At 50.2% G+C, this 19,338-nt stretch overlaps 1 protein-coding gene across 2 annotated transcripts in view; it reads right to left on the bottom strand.

The window, feature by feature from the left end:
* The window catches only part of LOC141273618 (uncharacterized), a 135,484-nt gene that overhangs the window by 81,318 nt on the left and 34,828 nt on the right, over positions 1–19,338 (bottom strand). For both annotated transcript variants that reach the window (XM_073685700.1, XM_073685701.1), the window contains exon 7: positions 333–940. In XM_073685700.1, coding sequence (XP_073541801.1) covers positions 333–940 — 608 coding nt within the window. The remainder of the gene's footprint in view (positions 1–332; positions 941–19,338) is intronic.

The following is a 19,338-nucleotide window of genomic DNA, read 5'->3' as shown; positions in this document are numbered from 1 at the left end:
TATCAGAATGGTAGGTGTGGAGACCTTTTATCAGTCCTCTGCTTCTATGACAACCCAGCTGAATAACACAGTTACAGCTGAATAACATAGTCGGCACCCACTTTGTGTGGAGTGAGCTCAGGTAATGGCCTGCTTTTAAAAAAGTTGTTGTCTTGAATTCCCTGATAAATTGATACTGAAAGTATATTGAAGATTGTGTAACATTTCATCATACAAAGAACAACCTTCATTTGTTGCAAGAAACCATTTTATACCATACTTGAAAATATGACATACCCAAATATTACATATACAATATATACAATGGTATGCTATAACATGCGCTGCCTTACCTTTTCAGTGATAATTACAACAAAAATGTGTTTTATATCGCAAGGCAGTTGACTTAAATATTTAATCACTGTATTCATGTTTGTCGCCTTTACAATGGATTGAAAATCATTTTGATCCAGTAATGAGATGGCATTTTCCAGCATTCGTACATGTGTGTTATTTTTTTCCAACTGATTTGGCCAAGTCTTGATTCTTGCAATTAGTGAAATGGTGAGTTTCAGATAGTTGTTTTGGTAGAATTTTGCAAAGGGATTAGGGCTGGTTTTGTGCCATTTCAAGGTCTGCGTCTTTACATGGTATTTTAAATCACTATCGTTGCATTTATAGATCCTAATATAAATGGCTGCTAAGATCCAGAAATATAGCTTTTCAAAGAAACAGTTTACTTCACAATTCTTCATGTAATCTTTTTCTAACAGCTTTCTGACCCCCGTTTCAAAGCTCAGTAAATTAACATTTCTGTAGAACTTTCCAATACCCTTTTGGATTAATTTTGTTAATGTTCGAGCAGCAAAATGGCTGATTTTCTTATCATAGTGATAACATTGACTCAAGAGGACATCTGGTGACGTTGTAGCTTTAAGGTCTTCAAGAGATATAGCATCATCTGTAACATGGAAAAACATTTCACAAGTTAGTTTGTGCAGAACCCTTTAATGACATCATATCATTGTTATGGTGCACATATAACCATGCTAGATAGTGCTTAAATAACTATAATTGCCAGACAGTAGCCTAAATAACACTGTCCAAGGAATAAACTAGGCAATGTAGCTGCATCCCATGCAACTGCCTTTGTGCATAATTGAGAACAAGTGTGGGATTTGGTGGTGCAAGTTTCTGGTGCCCAGATTCAAAGGCCAGCAGCGCCTACCTTCAGGAATGGTGTTACGCTCACGCCCGGACTGTTTGGCGTGAGCGTGGTTGTGGTCCCAATGGGCCATGAACCGAGGAGTACCTGGAGGGGCGTGACTAGGGGCCTCACCAGATCCGACTCCATACGCACGGTGGATTAACGACTCTGTGATCCGAGGAGGGACGATGGAGGTGGCCCAGGTGCTACTCCAGGGCAGACCTCAGTCACACAGCTGTTGACCTACACCGGGGTATGCAGGAACGGGCAGGTTCGGCTGGTGTGTAGATAAGCACTGGCAGGTGCAGTAGGTCCAACAGGAATTCAGATAGGCAGGCGAGTACTGGCAGGCACGGCTGATACACAGACAGGCGGGCACAGCTGTTATATAGGCAGGCAGGTACTGGCGGGCACGGCTAGTATACAGACATGCAGGCAGGTACTGGTGGGCACAGCGGATATGCAGAAAGGTAGACAGGTACTGGAGGGCATGGCTGATAAACAGGCAGGCAGGTACTGGCGGGCATACAGTCAGATGGGTAAACAGGCTGGATAGGGACCAGTACAGACTGGGAGACTGGGATTCAGGAGCAGGGCCGCAGGTGCGGACGGGAAGCAGATCAGAGCAGGGCAGAGCAGAGCCGCATGTGCGGACGGGAAGTGAAGCAGGGCAGAGCCATAGGTGCGGACAGGAAGTGGAGCAGAGCAGAGATGCAGGTGTAGATGGGAAGTGGGCCCATACAGTTAAACTCTGCAGTGGAGCAGCGAGAAACAATCTCTGTTCAGTACACTACAGGTTTATTTAGGTCTGCAGCCTACAAAAAGGCAGGGAGATGCACGGATAAGGCAAAGGGGGCGGAACAGCATGATGACATCATCACTCCAGGATTTTTTGCTTGCCCTGGCACAATGACATCACTGCGCTGGTACACCCAAGCCTTTGCGCCCATCATGCAGTGTGGATGGACTATTGGCGCCATCATTCAGTGAGGGGGAGGCTACTGAGGGCCATCATATAGTGTGGGGGCCTACTGAGGGCCATCATACAGTGTGGGAGGATACTGAAGGTCATCATAAAGTGTGGGGGGACTACTTGGGGGCCATCATACAGTGTTGGGGGGTTACTGAGGGCCATTATACCGTGTGATTAGGACTACTTAGGGGTATTATACAGTGGAAGGGCTGCTGAGGACCATGATTCAGTGTGGGGGGGGCTACTGAGGGGCCCCTCATGCTGTGTATGTGGTAACTCTGTAGCTGTGGGGGGCATCATGCTGTGTGTAGGGAGTTGTAGGCCCAATATGCTGTGTATAGGGGAGCTGTGGGTGCATCTTGGGGACATTATTCAGGGGACATTATTAAATATTATGTGGGTACTTAAGAAGCATTATTGTTAGAGGGGCACTCACATAGGCGGATTATAATGAGGGCAATCCGGGCTACCGCCCGGGGCCCCGAGCCTGCAGGGGGCCCGCGGCTCCGGGCGGGGTGTCTAATGCCGGATTGCCCTCATTATATGTGTGGGCCGCCGCAGCACATACCGGTAGCAGTGGCGGGAGGGGGGGCCCCTGACCGCTCCCACAGCAGCGGCCGCCGCTACTTCTTCATCGGCCGGGCCTGCACTGCAGCAGTTAACTTCCCTGTGCTGGCCCGGCCGCGTCACTGCTAGGAGACACGGCCCTGTGCGCGGTCGAGTCTCCTAGCTGTGACGTCACGCAGTGCGCACCCGGCCTGCACTGCTGCAACGGAGAAGTCAGAGCAGGCAGGAGGAATGGAGCCAGTGAATGGTGAGTCTGTGTATGTGTATGTGTGTGTGTGTGTGTGTGTGTGTGTGTGTGTGTGTATGTATGTGTGTGTGTATGTATGTATGTGTGTATGTATGTGTGTGTGTGTGTGTGTGCAGGCAGATATCATTGTGTGATGTCTGTTTATACGTATTTTTGTGTTTCAAATGTGTTTATGCGTGTATGTATATGTCTGTATATGTTTGTGTATGTGCTTGACTGCATGCGTGACTGCATGCGGCCTCCTGCTGAGTATAGTTGGCACCGTGCGGCCTCCTGCTGTCTCTGGGGGGGGCGCCGTGCGGCCTCCCACTATGTATAGATGGCGCCGTGCGGCCTCCCGCTGTGTATAGATGGCGCCGTGAGGCCCCCTGCTGTGTATAGATGGCGCCGTGCGGCCCTCTGCTGTGTATAAATGGTGCTGTGCGGCCTCCTGCTGTGTATAGATGGTGCCGTGCGGCCCCCTGCTGTGTATAGATGGCGCCGTGCGGCCACCTGCTGTGTATAGATGGCGCCGTGCGGCCTCCTGCTGTGTATAGATGGCGCCGTGCGGCCTCCTGCTGTGTATAGATGGTTACGTGCGGCCTCCTGCTGTGTATAGATGGCTACGTGCGGCCTCCTGCTGAGTATAGGTGGCACCGTGCGGCCTCCTGCTGTGTTTAGATGGCGCCGTGCGGCCTCCTGCTGTGTATAGATAGCGCCGTGCGGCCTCCTGCTGAGTATAGATGGCGCCGTGCGGCCTCCTGCTGTCTCTGGGGGGGGCGCCGTGCGGCCTCCCGCTGTGTATAGATGGCGCCGTGCGGCCTCCGGCTGTGTATAGATGGTGCCGTGCGGCCTCCTGCTGTGTATAGATGCCGCCGTGCGGCCTCCTGCTGTGTATAGATGGCGCCGTGCGGCCTCCTGCTGTGTATAAATGGCGCCGTGCGGCCTCCTGCTGTCACTGGTGGGGGCGCCGTGCGGCCTCCCGCTGTGTATAGATGGCGCCGTGCGGCCTCCCGCTGTGTATAGATGGCGCCGTGCGGCCTCCCACTGTGTATAGATGGCGCCGTGTGGCCTCCTGCTGTGTATAGATGGCTACGTGCGGCCTCCCGCTGTGTATAGATGGCGCCGTGCGGCCTCCTGCCGTGTATAGATGGCTACGTGCGGCCCCCTGCTGTGTATAGATGGCGCCGTGCGGCCTCTCGCTGTGTATAGATGGCGCCGTGCGGCCTCCCGCTGTGTATAGATGGCGCCGTGCGGCCTCCCGCTGTGTATAGATGGCTACGTGCGGCCTCCCGTTGTGTATAGATGGCTACGTGCGGCCTCCCGCTGTGCCGCTGTGTATACATGGCTACGTGCGGCCTCCCGCTGTGTATAGATGGCACCGTGCAGCCTCCCGCTGTGTATAGATGGCTACGTGTGCTCAATATTGAGTCATACAATTAATGTAAGGCTATGTGCCCACGATACAGAAATGTTCCGGATTTTTTTTGAGCGTTTCTGCATCTCCCTGGCAGAAAAAACGCATGCGGATTGTACATGCGGATTGTACATGCGGATTGTACATGCGTTTTTCCTGCCAGCGACATGTGGATGTGAAGCGTTCTTCACTTGCATTTCCGCATGCGGGTTGACAAGCGCTTTCCAAGCAATTTTAGCATCACTTGGAAAGTGCTTGACAACTTGGTTACACTATATAAATCCATGCAACCAGCATGGATTTATATAGTGTGACCGTAAAAGAATGGTAAAAAATATATACTTACCTTCTGATGGCCTGCCGACATCAGCGGTCGCGTGACCCGTCACATGACTAAATGACGTCACGGCAGGTCCTTTTCAGACCATCGCGAGCTGCCGGCAAGCCAGGACGCATCGGATAAAGACACCAGGGGCCATCAGAAGGTAAGTATCATATTTATTTTTTATTTTATTCTTTTTTTACAGGTTCTTTGGTACCCGGGTCTGGAGAAGAGTCTCCTGTCCTCCACACCCGGGTACCATCCGCACATTGAAACGCATGGATTCCGCATCTTCAGATGCAGGGATGCGGATTCCATGCGTTCTAATGCAAGTCAATGGCGGCGAAAACGCCGTGCTTCCGCAAAATAATTGGTAATGCTGCGGATTTTTCCGCAATGATAGTCCGCAGCATAAATTTCCGCAGCATGTACACAGCACATGCGGATTATCATTGGGGAACATGGCAGACCTTCTACCAAGCGTTTTTTAAGCGTTTCTGCAGCGGAATTGCCGCTGCGGAAACGCTTAAAAAACGCATAGTGAGCACACAGCCTAAAAAAAAATATTATAATTAATATTGTGCCAAATTAATTTCACGTGAACTATCACATGATCTATCACAGGGGATCATGTGACATGTCACGTGATAAATCAGGTGTGTGTGGGGGGGGGCCCGCGCCTTCTAAACTGCCCGGGACCCTTGCTACTCTTAATCCACCCCTGGGCACTCAGTATTGTAAATGTTAAATGGGCACATGGGGGCATTATTAATTTCAACGGGGCTTTCTAGAGGGCATTGCTTTCTACTTCCTGGAGGGCATTAATATTTTCTAGGGCACAATTTTACCATCTAGAGGGCACAAAGGAGGCATTTTACTTTGTAAGAGGCACAGCAGTGGGCATTATTATGTGGGTTACTAAGAGAATCAGTAATAGGGACACATATGGCAACAGCGGCTCAGCATTCGGGTGACAGCAGGATGGTAAGTTTGTGCAGGTTGGGAATAGATAGGGATGTGCTGGAAATGTGAAAAGTCAAATGTGTCTTTGTTGTAAACTGTGCTGACGAGTCATGGCTGGTGAAGTTGTTATGTCGGTCTGGGCCAGATGGAAAAGTTGGGAAAAGTGAATGTGTGGCACCCCAGGGGTCTGGTTGCCACAGTAATAGAAATATTATGTCTGAGAGCAAGTGGGAGGTTTCTCTGGTCAGGAGCCCTAAGCATGCAACACGGCCCACCCAGACCTGGGAGGGGAGGAATCTGCCCTTATAAACTGGGTCTGGGGCGGGATTAGTGAGTGAAGTCCCAGACAGAGACAGAGCCTGCAGAGCAAGCAGAGCAGTCAGAGCCTGGAGAGGGAAAGTAAGAACCAGGAGCTCAGTAGGAACAGTAGCTGAATACCAGGGGCTGGAGCTGAGCAGAGTTCGCCCTGGTTGAAGACACTAATACCGGACACGGAGTCCGAGGCTGTGGGGACATCCAGGTCCAGCAGCAGAATCCAACCGGCAGGGGATTCCATGTCCTCTGGCCATAGAAGCCTGGAGGCACGGTCACAAGCAAGGGACCAGCACCGCCATCGTGAAGCGGAGGCTAACGGAAGGCCCCAAGTCACCGGCCATACGGGTGAGCACCACACGGTATACTCAGGGACGTGGGCTACTTCTACCCGCATAGAGCAAGGTAGCCAGGAAAGAGTGCAGATAGTCGGGGAGGCCTACAACTCCACCTGGCCAGGGGAGATCCTGCTTGCTCACAGACTGACCAGGCCCCTACTGCTAACCAGTACTCCCGGGAGGGTCTGCTCTATACCATCAGTAAAGACCCTGAACTGCACAACACGTCTCTGTGTTTCATCGCCGCACCAGCACCATTACTACTGGGACGCTCACACCATCACTCCCATCTTCCACACTAGCTGCCCTGAGGCAATACTTCTCCCGTGGGGAGTTATTCCATACTCGGCTGCGCAAATTACATCAGCCTCAGTGGTCTGCAGCGCAGCGGCAGTCCCCACTGACCGCAATCCATGGGTGGCGTAGTCGGACATTTGTTATTACTTAAGACTGCCACTGGTTTGACCGCCCTGGGCACGGACCGGGTCACCGCCACGGAGGACTACAACCCCCAGCGATCCGGCTCCGGGTATCTCCCTGCACAGCACAGGCCCAGAGGGCGAGTCAACTTTGCCGTAGTCGGCAGGATTTCGTGCCCGCAACCACCGGGTACTGCGTGCCTGAAAAAGACTTTTATACTTACCTGTGGTGAAGTTTCCCGCCGTCCGGAGTTGTTTCCCGCCATCGGACGCCATCTTGGGTCATTTCCCGCCATCTTCTGCCGTCTTCCCGCCATCCGCAGCCGCTTCCCGCCATCGGAAGCCATCTTCGGGACGCCGCACGGGAAGAAGAGGGGCATGGACGCCGAAAGCGCGCGAGATCCGAAGCTCCGCCCCACGCTCCGACGCTGCGTAAGGTCCTGGAAGGGAGGAAGAGCGACGCTGACGTCACAGGAGCGCGACGCAAGGTCCTCAACCCCGACGATCGACTGCGGAGCCGCGGCCTATGGAAGAAGAGCATCGCAAGGTAGACCACGGTCCACTAGCGGGGAAGGAGGATGTCGGACACCGAGGGGAGCTCCACCGCCACACCGGCCGCCAGCGCAACCGCTGCAGCGGTCATGCCATTCACCATGCCCTATATCCTGGGGGCAACCTGGCTACCCCAGTACTCAGGGGAGTCACATACCCTGAGTGACTTTAGGGAAAAACTGGATAGCCTCTTCCAGGTAAACCCCCTCACGGAAGAGCAAAAAGTAAGCATCCTGGTGGCCCAGTTAATCGCGGCAGCCCAAAGGGAGGTAAAGTCCTGGTCACCTGGGAAGAAGAGGACTGTCAGAGAGATACTAGCCCGTCTGAAAGACACATTTGACACCCGAACCTCAGCTGAAATAAAACTCAGATTTTACGGGTGCAAACAACGGGCACATGAAAGTATAAGAGACTATGCTCTAAACCTACAAGAGGCCCTGAGAGCCATTAAGCAGGCAGACCCTGACAGCGTGGGGAATGAAGACAAGCTGTTGACCGAACAATTTATTGAGGGTCTACTGTGCAATGCCCACCGAACCCAGTTGCGGGCAATGGCCTTACAGAACCCTGACCTGGACTTTGCACAGTTCAAGGACAGAGCCATCCAGGTGCTCCGAGATCCGGCACCAGGTGGCGCTGTGACCCACAGGCGCCCTGCTATCACTTATCACCAGGACACGGCGCCCTTGTCTGCAGGGCCTGTGGGAGCTGATGCGCAGGCTTTGAACAATAACCCGGCTACAGACCTGCACCATCAGGTCCAAGAGCTGACTAAGAGTGTTGCCGCGCTAACCAGAACTGTGCAGTCTTTACAGGTCTCTTCTCCAGGAAAGATCCAGCTGGCATCCGGACTGGAGGACGTCCCGTGGCGCCGACTGAGGAGGACCCCACCGGCCAGAGGAAGACCCAGCGACCGATACAACGAGGACGGACGACCCATCTGCCGCCGCTGCAATCAACCCGGACATATGGCAAGGTACTGTCATTTAAACGGGCACAACCTGGGGTAGAGGGCCAACCCCCAGGCATAAGATCATCAGGCCCATTGAACTGGCGTGATAAATACGTAGGGGGACGTCCGGTCTTGCCTGTGGTACTGGACGGCATTCCTATGAGTGCCCTACTAGACACCGGGTCACAGGTCACCACCATCCCGTACGTGCTCTTTAAGCGGTACTGGAATGACTCGGACATAACCCGCTACCCAGATGACGACCTGAGCATTATCGCCAGCAATGGTCAGCCCGTGCCACAGATAGGATTTAAGGAAGTGACCATCAAGGTCGGTAAAGTTGAACTGCCGGCACAAGGACTTATCATTGTGGACATTGACCGTCGCGAGAGTCACCCAAAAATAACCCTAGGTACTAACGTAATTGAAAACTGTCTTGCAGAGGTGATTCTTATTTTGCAACAGGTTGCCAAGAACGCCAGTTCCAGCCAGCAGCGTGTGCTCCAAAAAGAGATCCGGGCACTGATGAAACGGCAACAGGTGGAACTATCTGGTGGTGAGATAGGTAGCATGAGAATGTGTGACCCGTTCCCTATTGCCATGCCCCCAAAAAGTGAGATGATGATTTTGTGCCGGGCAGCTATTGGTCTAAGAGGTAGAGACTACCAAGCAATGGTAGAACCCGTCTACTCAGACAGTAGGCCCACCATTTTGACAGCACGGGGGGTGGTCGATGTACGCCATGGGAGGGTGCCCGTCCGCATCATCAATATCGGGGAGAGAGAAGTATACCTGCCCCGGTATGCCACGCTAGCCAAATTGTTCACCATCAACCAGAACTCTGTACAGGCCGTGGAACCCTTGCCTCCATCTCAACCAGAGGAAGGTAACGGCTCTAAGAAACCAATGGAGGACTGGTGTCAGCAACTGCATTTGGGTACTGACTCCACTCCCTCACACCAAAAACAGGGAGTCTATCGGGTGGTTCAAGAGTACGAGAGAGTGTTTAGTAAACACCCGCTAGACTTCGGGCGAGTAAAGGGGGTAGAACATCACATCCCCACGGGAGACCACCCTCCTATAAAGGAGAGATACCGACCCGTACCCCCTGCACACTATCAACACGCCAAGGGGATGCTAAAAGACATGAAGGAGGCTGGGGTAATTAGGGACAGCTGTAGCCCCTGGGCAGCTCCACTAGTCTTAGTGAAAAAGAAAGACAACACCATGAGGATGTGTGTAGATTACCGGAAAATCAACCGTATCACACACAAAGATGCGTACCCATTACCAAGGATAGAAGAGTCCTTAGCTGCATTAAAATCTGCTAACTTCTTCTCTACTTTGGATCTCACTAGCGGGTACTGGCAGGTTCCTGTAGCAGAGGCGGACCGGGAGAAGACCGCATTCACCACCCCGATGGGACTCAGCGAATTTAACTGTATGCCGTTCGGGCTCTGCAACGCACCAGGAACCTTCCAACAACGGTTGATGGAATGCTGTCTGGGACACCGGAACTTTGAGACGGTCCTATTATACCTGGACGACGTCATCGTCTATTCCAAGACCTATGAGGACCATCTGGAACACCTGGCAGAAGTGTTTGAAGCCCTGGCAAACTATGGCCTAAAGGTAAAACCCTCGAAGTGTCATCTACTGAAGCCAAAGGTACAATACCTGGGACACGTGGTGAGTGCTGACGGAGTGGCTCCAGACCCTGACAAGATCACCGTGATCAAGGACTGGCCAAGACCATCCAGCATAAAGGAAGTGCGGCAGTTCCTCGGGTTGGTAGGCTACTACCGGAGATTCATTCCCGGTTTTACCAAGAAGGCAGCTCCTATGCAGGACCTCCTGATAGGCCAGTCCAGGAAGGCCAAAAACCAGAAGCCACCTTTCGAATGGGAAAAGCTGGAAGAGGAGTCATTCCGCCAGCTGAAGATGGCCCTCACGGGGGATGAAATTGTGGCGTACCCTGATTACAGCCAGCCCTTTATCCTCCACACGGACGCAAGCAACATCGGGCTAGGAGCCGTACTGTCCCAGATCCAGCAGGGGAGAGAACGGGTAATTGCTTACGCCAGCCGAAAACTGCGACCCACGGAAAGAAACCCTGAGAATTACAGCTCGTTCAAGCTAGAGTTCCTGGCAGTGGTGTGGGCAGTAACCGAACGTTTTAAGCATTATCTTGCCTCTTCCAGGTTCACCGTGTACACAGACAACAACCCGTTGACACACCTGGACACTGCAAGACTGGGTGCCCTGGAGCAGAGATGGATGGCCCGCCTGTCCAATTTTGAGTTCACGATCAAATACCGGGCAGGACGCTCCAATACCAACGAGGACGCCCTGTCCAGGATGCCAACCTACCGGATAGAGGGGAAGATCCAGAATAACTGGAAGAGGTTGAACTCCCTGCGTTCCACCGTCATGGGATTACCCAGCATTCCCACCGTGTGAGGGGCCAGCGATCCGCTACGTTCAACCCCTTACCCCACTACAACAGGGCGGAGACGCAAGACAGTGACCCCGCAGTCTGTCTGGTGAAGGAAATGCTGACCCAGGCTGACGCCCGCCTGGACCCAGACGCTCCGGAAGAGACCAAGCAACTGTGGACGGAAAAGAGCAGACTGTTTCTCTATAAGGAGAAATTGTGCCGCAGAATGGTCAATTCCCGGTCCCATGAACTGATCTGGCAGGTGGTGGTACCGAGACGGGACGCAGCTATGTTGCTGGAGGCCTACCACAATGGGGCAGGGCACTTCGGATGGAAGAAGCTGGAGTTCCTGCTGCGTGAACGGTTCTACTGGATAGGCATGAGAGGAGCCATTGAGAGGTGGTGTAGAGACTGTGGCCCGTGCAATCTAAGAAGAAGGGACCGTGCCAGCCAGAGGACTCCCCTGCAGCCCATCATCACCAGGCAGCCGCTGGAACTGGTCGCTCTGGACCATGTTAAACTGGCTCCAAGCAGAAGCGGGTATGCCTACGCCCTAACCATCGTGGATCACTACTCCCGGTTCCTGGTGGTGGTCCCTGTCAAAGACTTGACGGCTCAGACAGCAGCCAGTTGCACTTCTGCCGCCCACACGGGTATCCGGACCAAGTGCTGACGGACCAAGGACCAGCCTTCGAAGCGGAGGTCTTCCAGGAGTTCTGCAACCTGTATGGCTGCAAGAAGATAAGAACAACACCCTATCACCCCCAAACCAATGGACTCTGCGAGAAGATGAACCAGGTGGTGATAGATCTGATAAAAACATTGCCCCTGGAAGAACGCAGTCTGTGGCCTGAGAAACTGCCCGATCTGGTGGACCTGTATAACCACATCCCGGTAGGTTACACCAACTGTACCCCGGCTTACCTAATGCGAGCAAGACCTGGTAAGCTGCCTGTTGACCTGGATATGGGAGTCCTGATACCCGAGGACACCTCGCCAGAGGCAGACTGGGATACAGAACGGCAGCAGCAGTACCGGAAAGTACAGGAGAGCGTCGAGCAAAGTCTCTGTCAATCAAGAGAAAGGCAGGAGAGGACTTATAACCAACATGCTCCCGCTGTTCCCCTGGTACCTGGAGAGCAGGTCTTGAAAAGAAAAAGGCGGCTCCATAAGTTGGACGACCAGTGGGAAAAGGACCCGTACACCATACTGCCCTCAAGCCACAATAATTCAAAGGTGTATGTCATCAGCAAGGATGGAGGAGAGCCCACAGCCACTGTCTCCAGAGACCACCTGAAAAAGTGCCCCGAGAAGTTGCAAAGCACGGATGAAGATCAGGAAGACCCTCAACCCGTAGAGGAAAAGGAGGAAATGATCACCATCGTACTCGGAGACTTTCCCTGGTCCTGGACACAAGTAAACAACGCTATCGCGGTGCCCGTCCTCACCTTTCTCCAGCCAGCCTCTCAAGTGCCTACAGAAGACCAGGTAGAGCTGGAAGAGCAGCCGGCCCAGGAGGCAGAAGAGTCCACACCAGCAGCCCAGGAGAATCAACCCTCTGCTAGTAGTGAGCCTGCCGTGCCCCTAGTGAGCCAAAGAGTGCGCAGACAGCTGCCCAGCTTGCCCATAACACCTCCTACACCCTGTAGTGCAGGACCAGTTAGTGAGCTCCGTAGGTCCACTAGAGTCACTAGAGGTCAGATGCCCGCTCGCTGGAAAATATAAGTAATGCACTGTGAATTTATCTGTTTAACTGTTTATGGTTTGTGTAAGGCAGCGCTAGTCATCATAATGGGGGTTACTCGTTTCGCTGCGTCAATCAATGCACACGTGCAATGTCTTTACGTTTTTTTCACAATGCTGCAGTTTATTACTTCATAAGCTACAGTTCACCGGGTCCAACTCCGTGGCACGCCGACACACATAGACACAATGTTCATGAGCCAAGTGGCACACAGGCCCACTTGCTCCAGGTTACAGCTTATGGCAAGGTAATGAAATAGCAATGTTCATATCACAATGTCCATATAGCACAGGGTATTACCTTTGCCGGGTTTAGCTGCTGCAGTCCATTACGCTTGCCACCACTGTGGCTTTGTGGCTTCCCAGGTAGGGGTCTCTAGCCGTCGTCCCCTCGTAGGCTACTGGTATGTCTTCCACACTTGACATCTAGCCTGCGCCTTTCAGGGTTCCTCAACAAGCCGGCTCTCCCTCAAAGGCCACTTGCATCCACGCACAGGATCCGGGCTCGGCCTTTCAGGCTGCCAGGCTTCACTCTCGGCCTCACTAGGCCTCACACAAACGGTGTCCCACACACACGGAGCACAGGCCTCACGCCTCACACCGAACACACCGGTCTCCCATCAAGAAGGGTTTATATATGCTGTACACACACACACATATACTGACAGGACCTTGCTGATGTCACAGTCATGTGATCAGTCAGCTGTGTGTATAGGTCCTGTGTGCTGTCCCAGTCATGTGTACAGACCTTTACTGTGCATACAGGACCTGTGTGATGTCACAGTCATGTGACCAGTCAGTTAAAGGGGAAGGTACATGGCCAGGTAAACACATCCTGGACCATATATAGTAATGCTAGCAAGCTGCTGCATTACACCTGTTATTAATTATGTTTCTCAGTTACCCTGCAGATTTATTTGGACTAACAGGTTATGGACGCTGGATAACCGGAACAGTTTTGTAGATAGTTGCACCTTGGTGCCTCTTGCGAAGACAGCCGCGGAAGAGAAAACCTGTCTGGCGTGGCCTCCTTGCGGCCCAAAGTAGCTAGCTTCAGCCTTGCAGCCACGCCCAGGGCCAACGCAAGGGGTTTGCTTTGGACAGGTCCCCTACTTCGCTAAAAGCTTCACCTTGGGTGACATGGACGCCCTCTTGTTTCACAAACTTCACCTTGGGTGATATGGACACCCGGTTGCGGACACGCCGTAACCTTTAAAGAACTAAAGCTTCTTGTAAATATGTTATTGTATTATTGTTATACCCTTGTATTTATGTTTCTTTAAAAAATGTGTTTAGTCCCGGAGTACTAAAATTTACTAGGGGGGAATGTGGCACCCCAGGGGTCTGGTTGCCACAGTAATAGAAATATTATGTCTGAGAGCAAGTGGGAGGTTTCTCTGGTCAGGAGCCCTAAGCATGCAACACGGCCCACCCAGACCTGGGAGGGGAGGAATCTGCCCTTATAAACTGGGTCTGGGGCGGGATTAGTGAGTGAAGTCCCAGACAGAGACAGAGCCTGCAGAGCAAGCAGAGCAGTCAGAGCCTGGAGAGGGAAAGTAAGAACCAGGAGCTCTGTAGGAACAGTAGCTGAATACCAGGGGCTGGAGCTGAGCAGAGTTCGCCCTGGTTGAAAACACTAATACCGGACACGGAGTCCGAGGCTGTGGGGACATCCAGGTCCAGCAGCAGAATCCAACCGGCAGGGGATTCCATGTGCTCTGGCCATAGAAGCCCGGAGGCACGGTCACAAGCAAGGGACCAGCACCGCCATCGTGAAGCGGAGGCTAACGGAAGGCCCCAAGTCACCGGCCATACGGGTGAGCACCACACGGTATACTCAGGGACGTGGGCTACTTCTACCCGCATAGAGCAAGGTAGCCAGGAAAGAGTGCAGATAGTCGGGGAGGCCTACAACTCCACCTGGCCAGGGGAGATCCTGCTTGCTCACAGACTGACCAGGCCCCTACTGCTAACCAGTACTCCCGGGAGGGTCTGCTCTATACCATCAGTAAAGACCCTGAACTGCACAACACGTCTCTGTGTTTCATCGCCGCACCAGCACCATTACTACTGGGACGCTCACACCATCACTCCCATCTTCCACACTAGCTGCCCTGAGGCAATACTTCTCCCGTGGGGAGTTATTCCATACTCGGCTGCGCAAATTACATCAGCCTCAGCGGTCTGCAGCGCAGCGGCAGTCCCCACTGACCGCAATCCACGGGTGGCGTAGTCGGACATTTGTTATTACTTAAGACTGCCACTGGTTTGACCGCCCTGGGCACGGACCGGGTCACCGCCATGGAGGACTACAACCCCCAGCGATCCGGCTCCGGGTATCTCCCTGCACAGCACAGGCCCAGGGGGCGCGTCAAATGATTCCATCAGAAAGAACTTCACCTGTAAATCACCATAAACAGTCATGGTTGAAGGTGTTGTCAACTTGGCACTCTTGAAATTTTTCTAGAAAATAAAGTATTTCTCCCAGAAAATTATTGCAATTACACATGTTTTGTTATATACAGTACATGCTTATTTCCTTTGTGTGTATTTTTGAAATTGTTGGCACCTTTCCAAAATTGTGGGTAAAGCATGTGATGCGCAATCAAACTCACTTGTGGCAAGTAACAGGTGTGAGCAATATGAAAATCACACCTGAAACCAGATAAAGAGGGGAGGAGTTGACTCAATATTTGCATTGTGTGTCTTTGTGTGCCACACTAGGCATGGAGAACAAAAAGAGAAGAAAAGAACTGTCTAAGGACTTCAGAACCAAAATTTTTGAACAATATCAACATTCTCAACGTTACAAGTGCATCTCCAGGGATATTGATGTTTTTTTATCCACATTGTACAACATAATAAAGAAGCGTACAACCCATGGCACTGTAGCTTATCTGGATGGGGACGGCAGAGAAAAATTGATGAAAGGTTGAAACGCAGGATAGTCCGGATGGTGGATAAGCAGCCCCAATCAAGTTTAAGCTGTCCTGCTGGTTCAGGGTGTATCAGTGTCAGCACAAATTATCCATCGACATTTGAATGAAATGAAACACTATGGCAGGAGATCCAGGAAGACCCCACTGCTGACGCAGAGACATAAAAAAGCTAGACTGCAGCTTCTTATAATGTACGTCACTAAACCAAAATCCTTCTGGGAAGGCAAATTGTGGACAGATGAGACCAAGATAAAGCTTTTTGGTAAAGCACAGCATTCTACTGTTTACTGAAAACAGATTGAGGCCCACAAAGAAAAGAACACAGTACCTACAGTTAAATATGGTGGATTTTCAAAGATGTTTTGGGGTTCTCTTGCTGCCTCTGGCACTGGTTGCGTTGACTGGGTGCAAGGCATTATCAAATCAGAAGCTAACCAAAGGATTTTGGGTTGCAATGTAGTGCCCAGTGTCAGAAAGCTGAGTTTGCGTCCTAGGTCATGGGTCTTCCAGCAGGACAATGACATCAAACATACTTCAGAAGCACCCAGAAATGGATGGAAACAAAGCGTTGGAGAGTTCTGAAGTGGCCAGCAGTGAGTCCGGATCTAAATCCCATTCAACACCTGTAGAGAGATCTTAAAATTGATGTTGGGAGAAGGCACCCTTCAAATATGAGAAACCTGGAGCAGTTTGCAAAAGAAGAGTGGTCCAAAATTTCAGTTGAGAGGTTTAAGAAGCTTGTTGATGGTTATAAGAAGTGATTGATTGCAGTTATTTATTCCAAAGGGCATGCCACCAAATATTAAGTTGAGGGTGCGAACAATTTTGTCTGGCCCATCTTTAGTGTTTTGTGTGAAATTATGTCCAATTTGCCTTTTTTTCTCAGTTATTTTTGTGTTGTTCTAATACACAACAAGGAAATAAACATGTGTATAACAGAATTGCAATAATTTTTTGGGAGAAATTCTTCATTTTCTGGAACAATTTCAGGGGTGCAAACACTTTCGGCCATGACTGCTTACACTGCAGCCCCAGTATCTCCTATATACAGTACAGCAGCCTCACTGTCTCCTATTTGAGAGCTAGAGCAGTTTGCAAAAGAAGAGAGGTTCAAAATTCCAGTTGAGAGGTGTAAGAAGCTTATTGATGGTTATAGGAAGCGATTGATTGTAGTTATTTGTTCCAAAGGGTGTGCAATCAAATATTAAGTAGAGTGCTAACAATTTTTTCCGGCTCATTTTTGGGGTTTTGTTACAGATTATGTCCAATTTGCCTTTTCTTTCTATGTTTTTTTGTGTTGTTCCAATACACACAAAGGAAATAAACATGTGTATAACAAAACAGGCAATTGCAATAATTTTCTTGAAGAAATACTTCATTTTCTGGATCAGAAATGGATGGATGGCCTGGATCAGGCCATGACTGTATAACTGTACTGTAATCTCGGCAGGACTGGTATCTACCACAATATGGTCATTATATGGTGGTAATATCAGTGTTAATCTTTGATTATATACAGTATAGACCAAAAGTTTGGACACACCTTCTCATTTAAAGATTTTTCGGTATTTTCATGACTTTGAAAATTGTACATTCACACTGAAGGCATCAAAACTATGAATTAACACATGTGGAATTATATACTTAAAAAAAAAGTGTGAAACAAGTGAAAATATGTCTTATATTCTAGGTTCTTCAAAGTAGCCACCTTTTCCTTTGATGACTGCATTGCACACTCTTGGCATTCTCTTGATGAGCTTCAAGAGGTAGTCACCGGAAATGGTTTTCACTTCACAGGTGTGCCCTGCCAGGTTTAATAAGTGGTATTTCTTGCGTTATGAATGAGGTTGGGACCATCAGTTGTGTTGAGCAGAAGTCAGGTAGATACACAGCTGATAGTCCTACTGAATAGACTGTTAGTTGCTTTTTCTTGCCATAATACAAATTCTAAGTAAAGAAAAACGAGGGGCCATCATTACTTTAAGAAATGAAGGTTAGTCAGTCCGAAAAATTAGGCAAACTTTGAAAGTGTCCCGAAGTGCAGTTGCAAAAACCATCAAGCACTACAAAGAAACTGGCTCACATGAGGACCGCCCCAGGAAAGGAAGACCAAGAGTCACCTCTGCTTCTGAAGATAAATTTATCCAAGTCACCAGCTTCAGAAATCGCAGGTTAACAGCAGCTCAGATTACAGACCAGGTCAATGCCACACAGAGTTCTAGCGGCAGACACATCTCTACAACAACTGTTAAGAGGAGACTTTGTGCAGCAGGCCTTCATGGTAAAATAGCTGCTAGGAAACCACTGCTAAGGACAGGCAGCAAGCAGAAGAGACTTGTTTGGGCTAAAGAACACAAGGAATGGACATTAGACCAGTGAAAATCTGTGCTTTGGTCTGATGAGTCCAAATTTGAGATCTTTGGTTCCAACCACCGTGTCTTTGTGCGACGCAGAAAAGGTGAACGGATGGACTCTACATGCCTGGTTCCCACCGTGAAGCATGGAAGAGGAGGTGTGATAGTGTGGGGGTGCTTTGCTGGTGACACTGTTGGGGATTTATTCAAAATTGAAGGCATACTGAACCAGCATGGCTACCACAGCATCTTGCAGCGGCATGCTATTCCATCCGGTTTGCGTTTAGTTCAACCATCATTTATTTTTCAACAGGACAATGACCCCAAACCCACCTCCAGGCTGTGTAAGGGCTATTTGACCAAGAAGGAGAGTGATGGGGTGCTACGCCAGATGACCTGGCCTCCACAGTCACCAGACCTGAACCCAATCGAGATGGTTTGGGGTGAGCTGGACCGCAGAGTGAAGGCAAAAGGGCCAACAAGTGCTAAGTATCTCTGGGAACTCCTTCAAGATTGTTGGAAGACCATTTCCGGTGACTACCTCTTGAAGCTCATCAAGAGAATGCCACGAGTGTGCAAAGCAGTCATCAAAGCAAAAGGTGGCTACTTTGAAGAACCTAGAATATAAGACATATTTTCAGTTGTTTCACACTTTTTTGTTCAGTATATAATTCCACATGTGTTAATTCATAGTTTTGATGCCTTCAGTGTGAATGTACAATTTTTATAGTCATGAAAATACAGAAAAATCTTTAAATGAGAAGGTGTGTCCAAACTTTTGGTCTGTACTGTATATCTTTAGATATTTTCAGTAACAGTGTGGTCATCTTCTGAGTTTCCCCTATTACAATGATTAGGCTGCGCCACCGTAGTTATATACACAACTACCTGGTTAGGGGCCCACTCAGATATTTCACCACCCTGAGTTGAACCCCCTCGCTATGCCTCTGCTGCTTCTCTGTACTAAGGACCATTAATAGAGATCAGCAGGTCTTTTGATAGTTCTCAGAATTTTCCCCAAAAAATTTGATTTACGGAGAATAAATTTGCACAAATTTCAATACTGGGAAGTTTACAATTGCTCGGAAAATACATGTGGGAGAGGAAGAGAGAGAACCGCACTGATCATAAAAGTTGACACACTACAGGAGAGAGGGATGACCACGTTGATCATAAGAGCTTACACTCTACAGAAGAGAGAGGGAGGACCCTGCTGACCATAAGAGATTACGCTCTACAGGAGAAAGAGAGGACTGTGCTGATCATAAGAGCTTACACTCTATAGGAGAGAGACCAAGAGAACCTTGCTGACTATAAGAGTTTACACTCTGCAGGCAAGAAAGAGGACCCTGCTGACCATAAGAGCTTACACTCTACTGGAGAGAGACTTACAGAGTGACTGTGGAGACAGAAAAAGACTCTGCCATATTCTGAGAACCGCTGATCGGTGATAGCCCAGATACTGACCACCACAGAACAAGTTATGATATTCTGTAAGATGCCATAACTCCAGTATATTATGGGGTGGCCCACACAGCAACACAAAATGCCATTAGCCCACTCTCTGATGCTTCAGGAGTGTGTGAAATAGTGCAGGCAAATTTTTTTTTGCCAACCATGAATTGAATCTCAAAATGT

This window comes from Phyllobates terribilis, unplaced genomic scaffold (genome assembly GCF_046119375.1).
Source record: "Phyllobates terribilis strain yellow unplaced genomic scaffold, ASM4611937v1 Scaffold_5__5_contigs__length_657084704, whole genome shotgun sequence".
Classification (NCBI taxonomy): domain Eukaryota; kingdom Metazoa; phylum Chordata; class Amphibia; order Anura; family Dendrobatidae; genus Phyllobates; species Phyllobates terribilis.
This window is presented reverse-complemented; position numbering and strand designations above follow the sequence as displayed.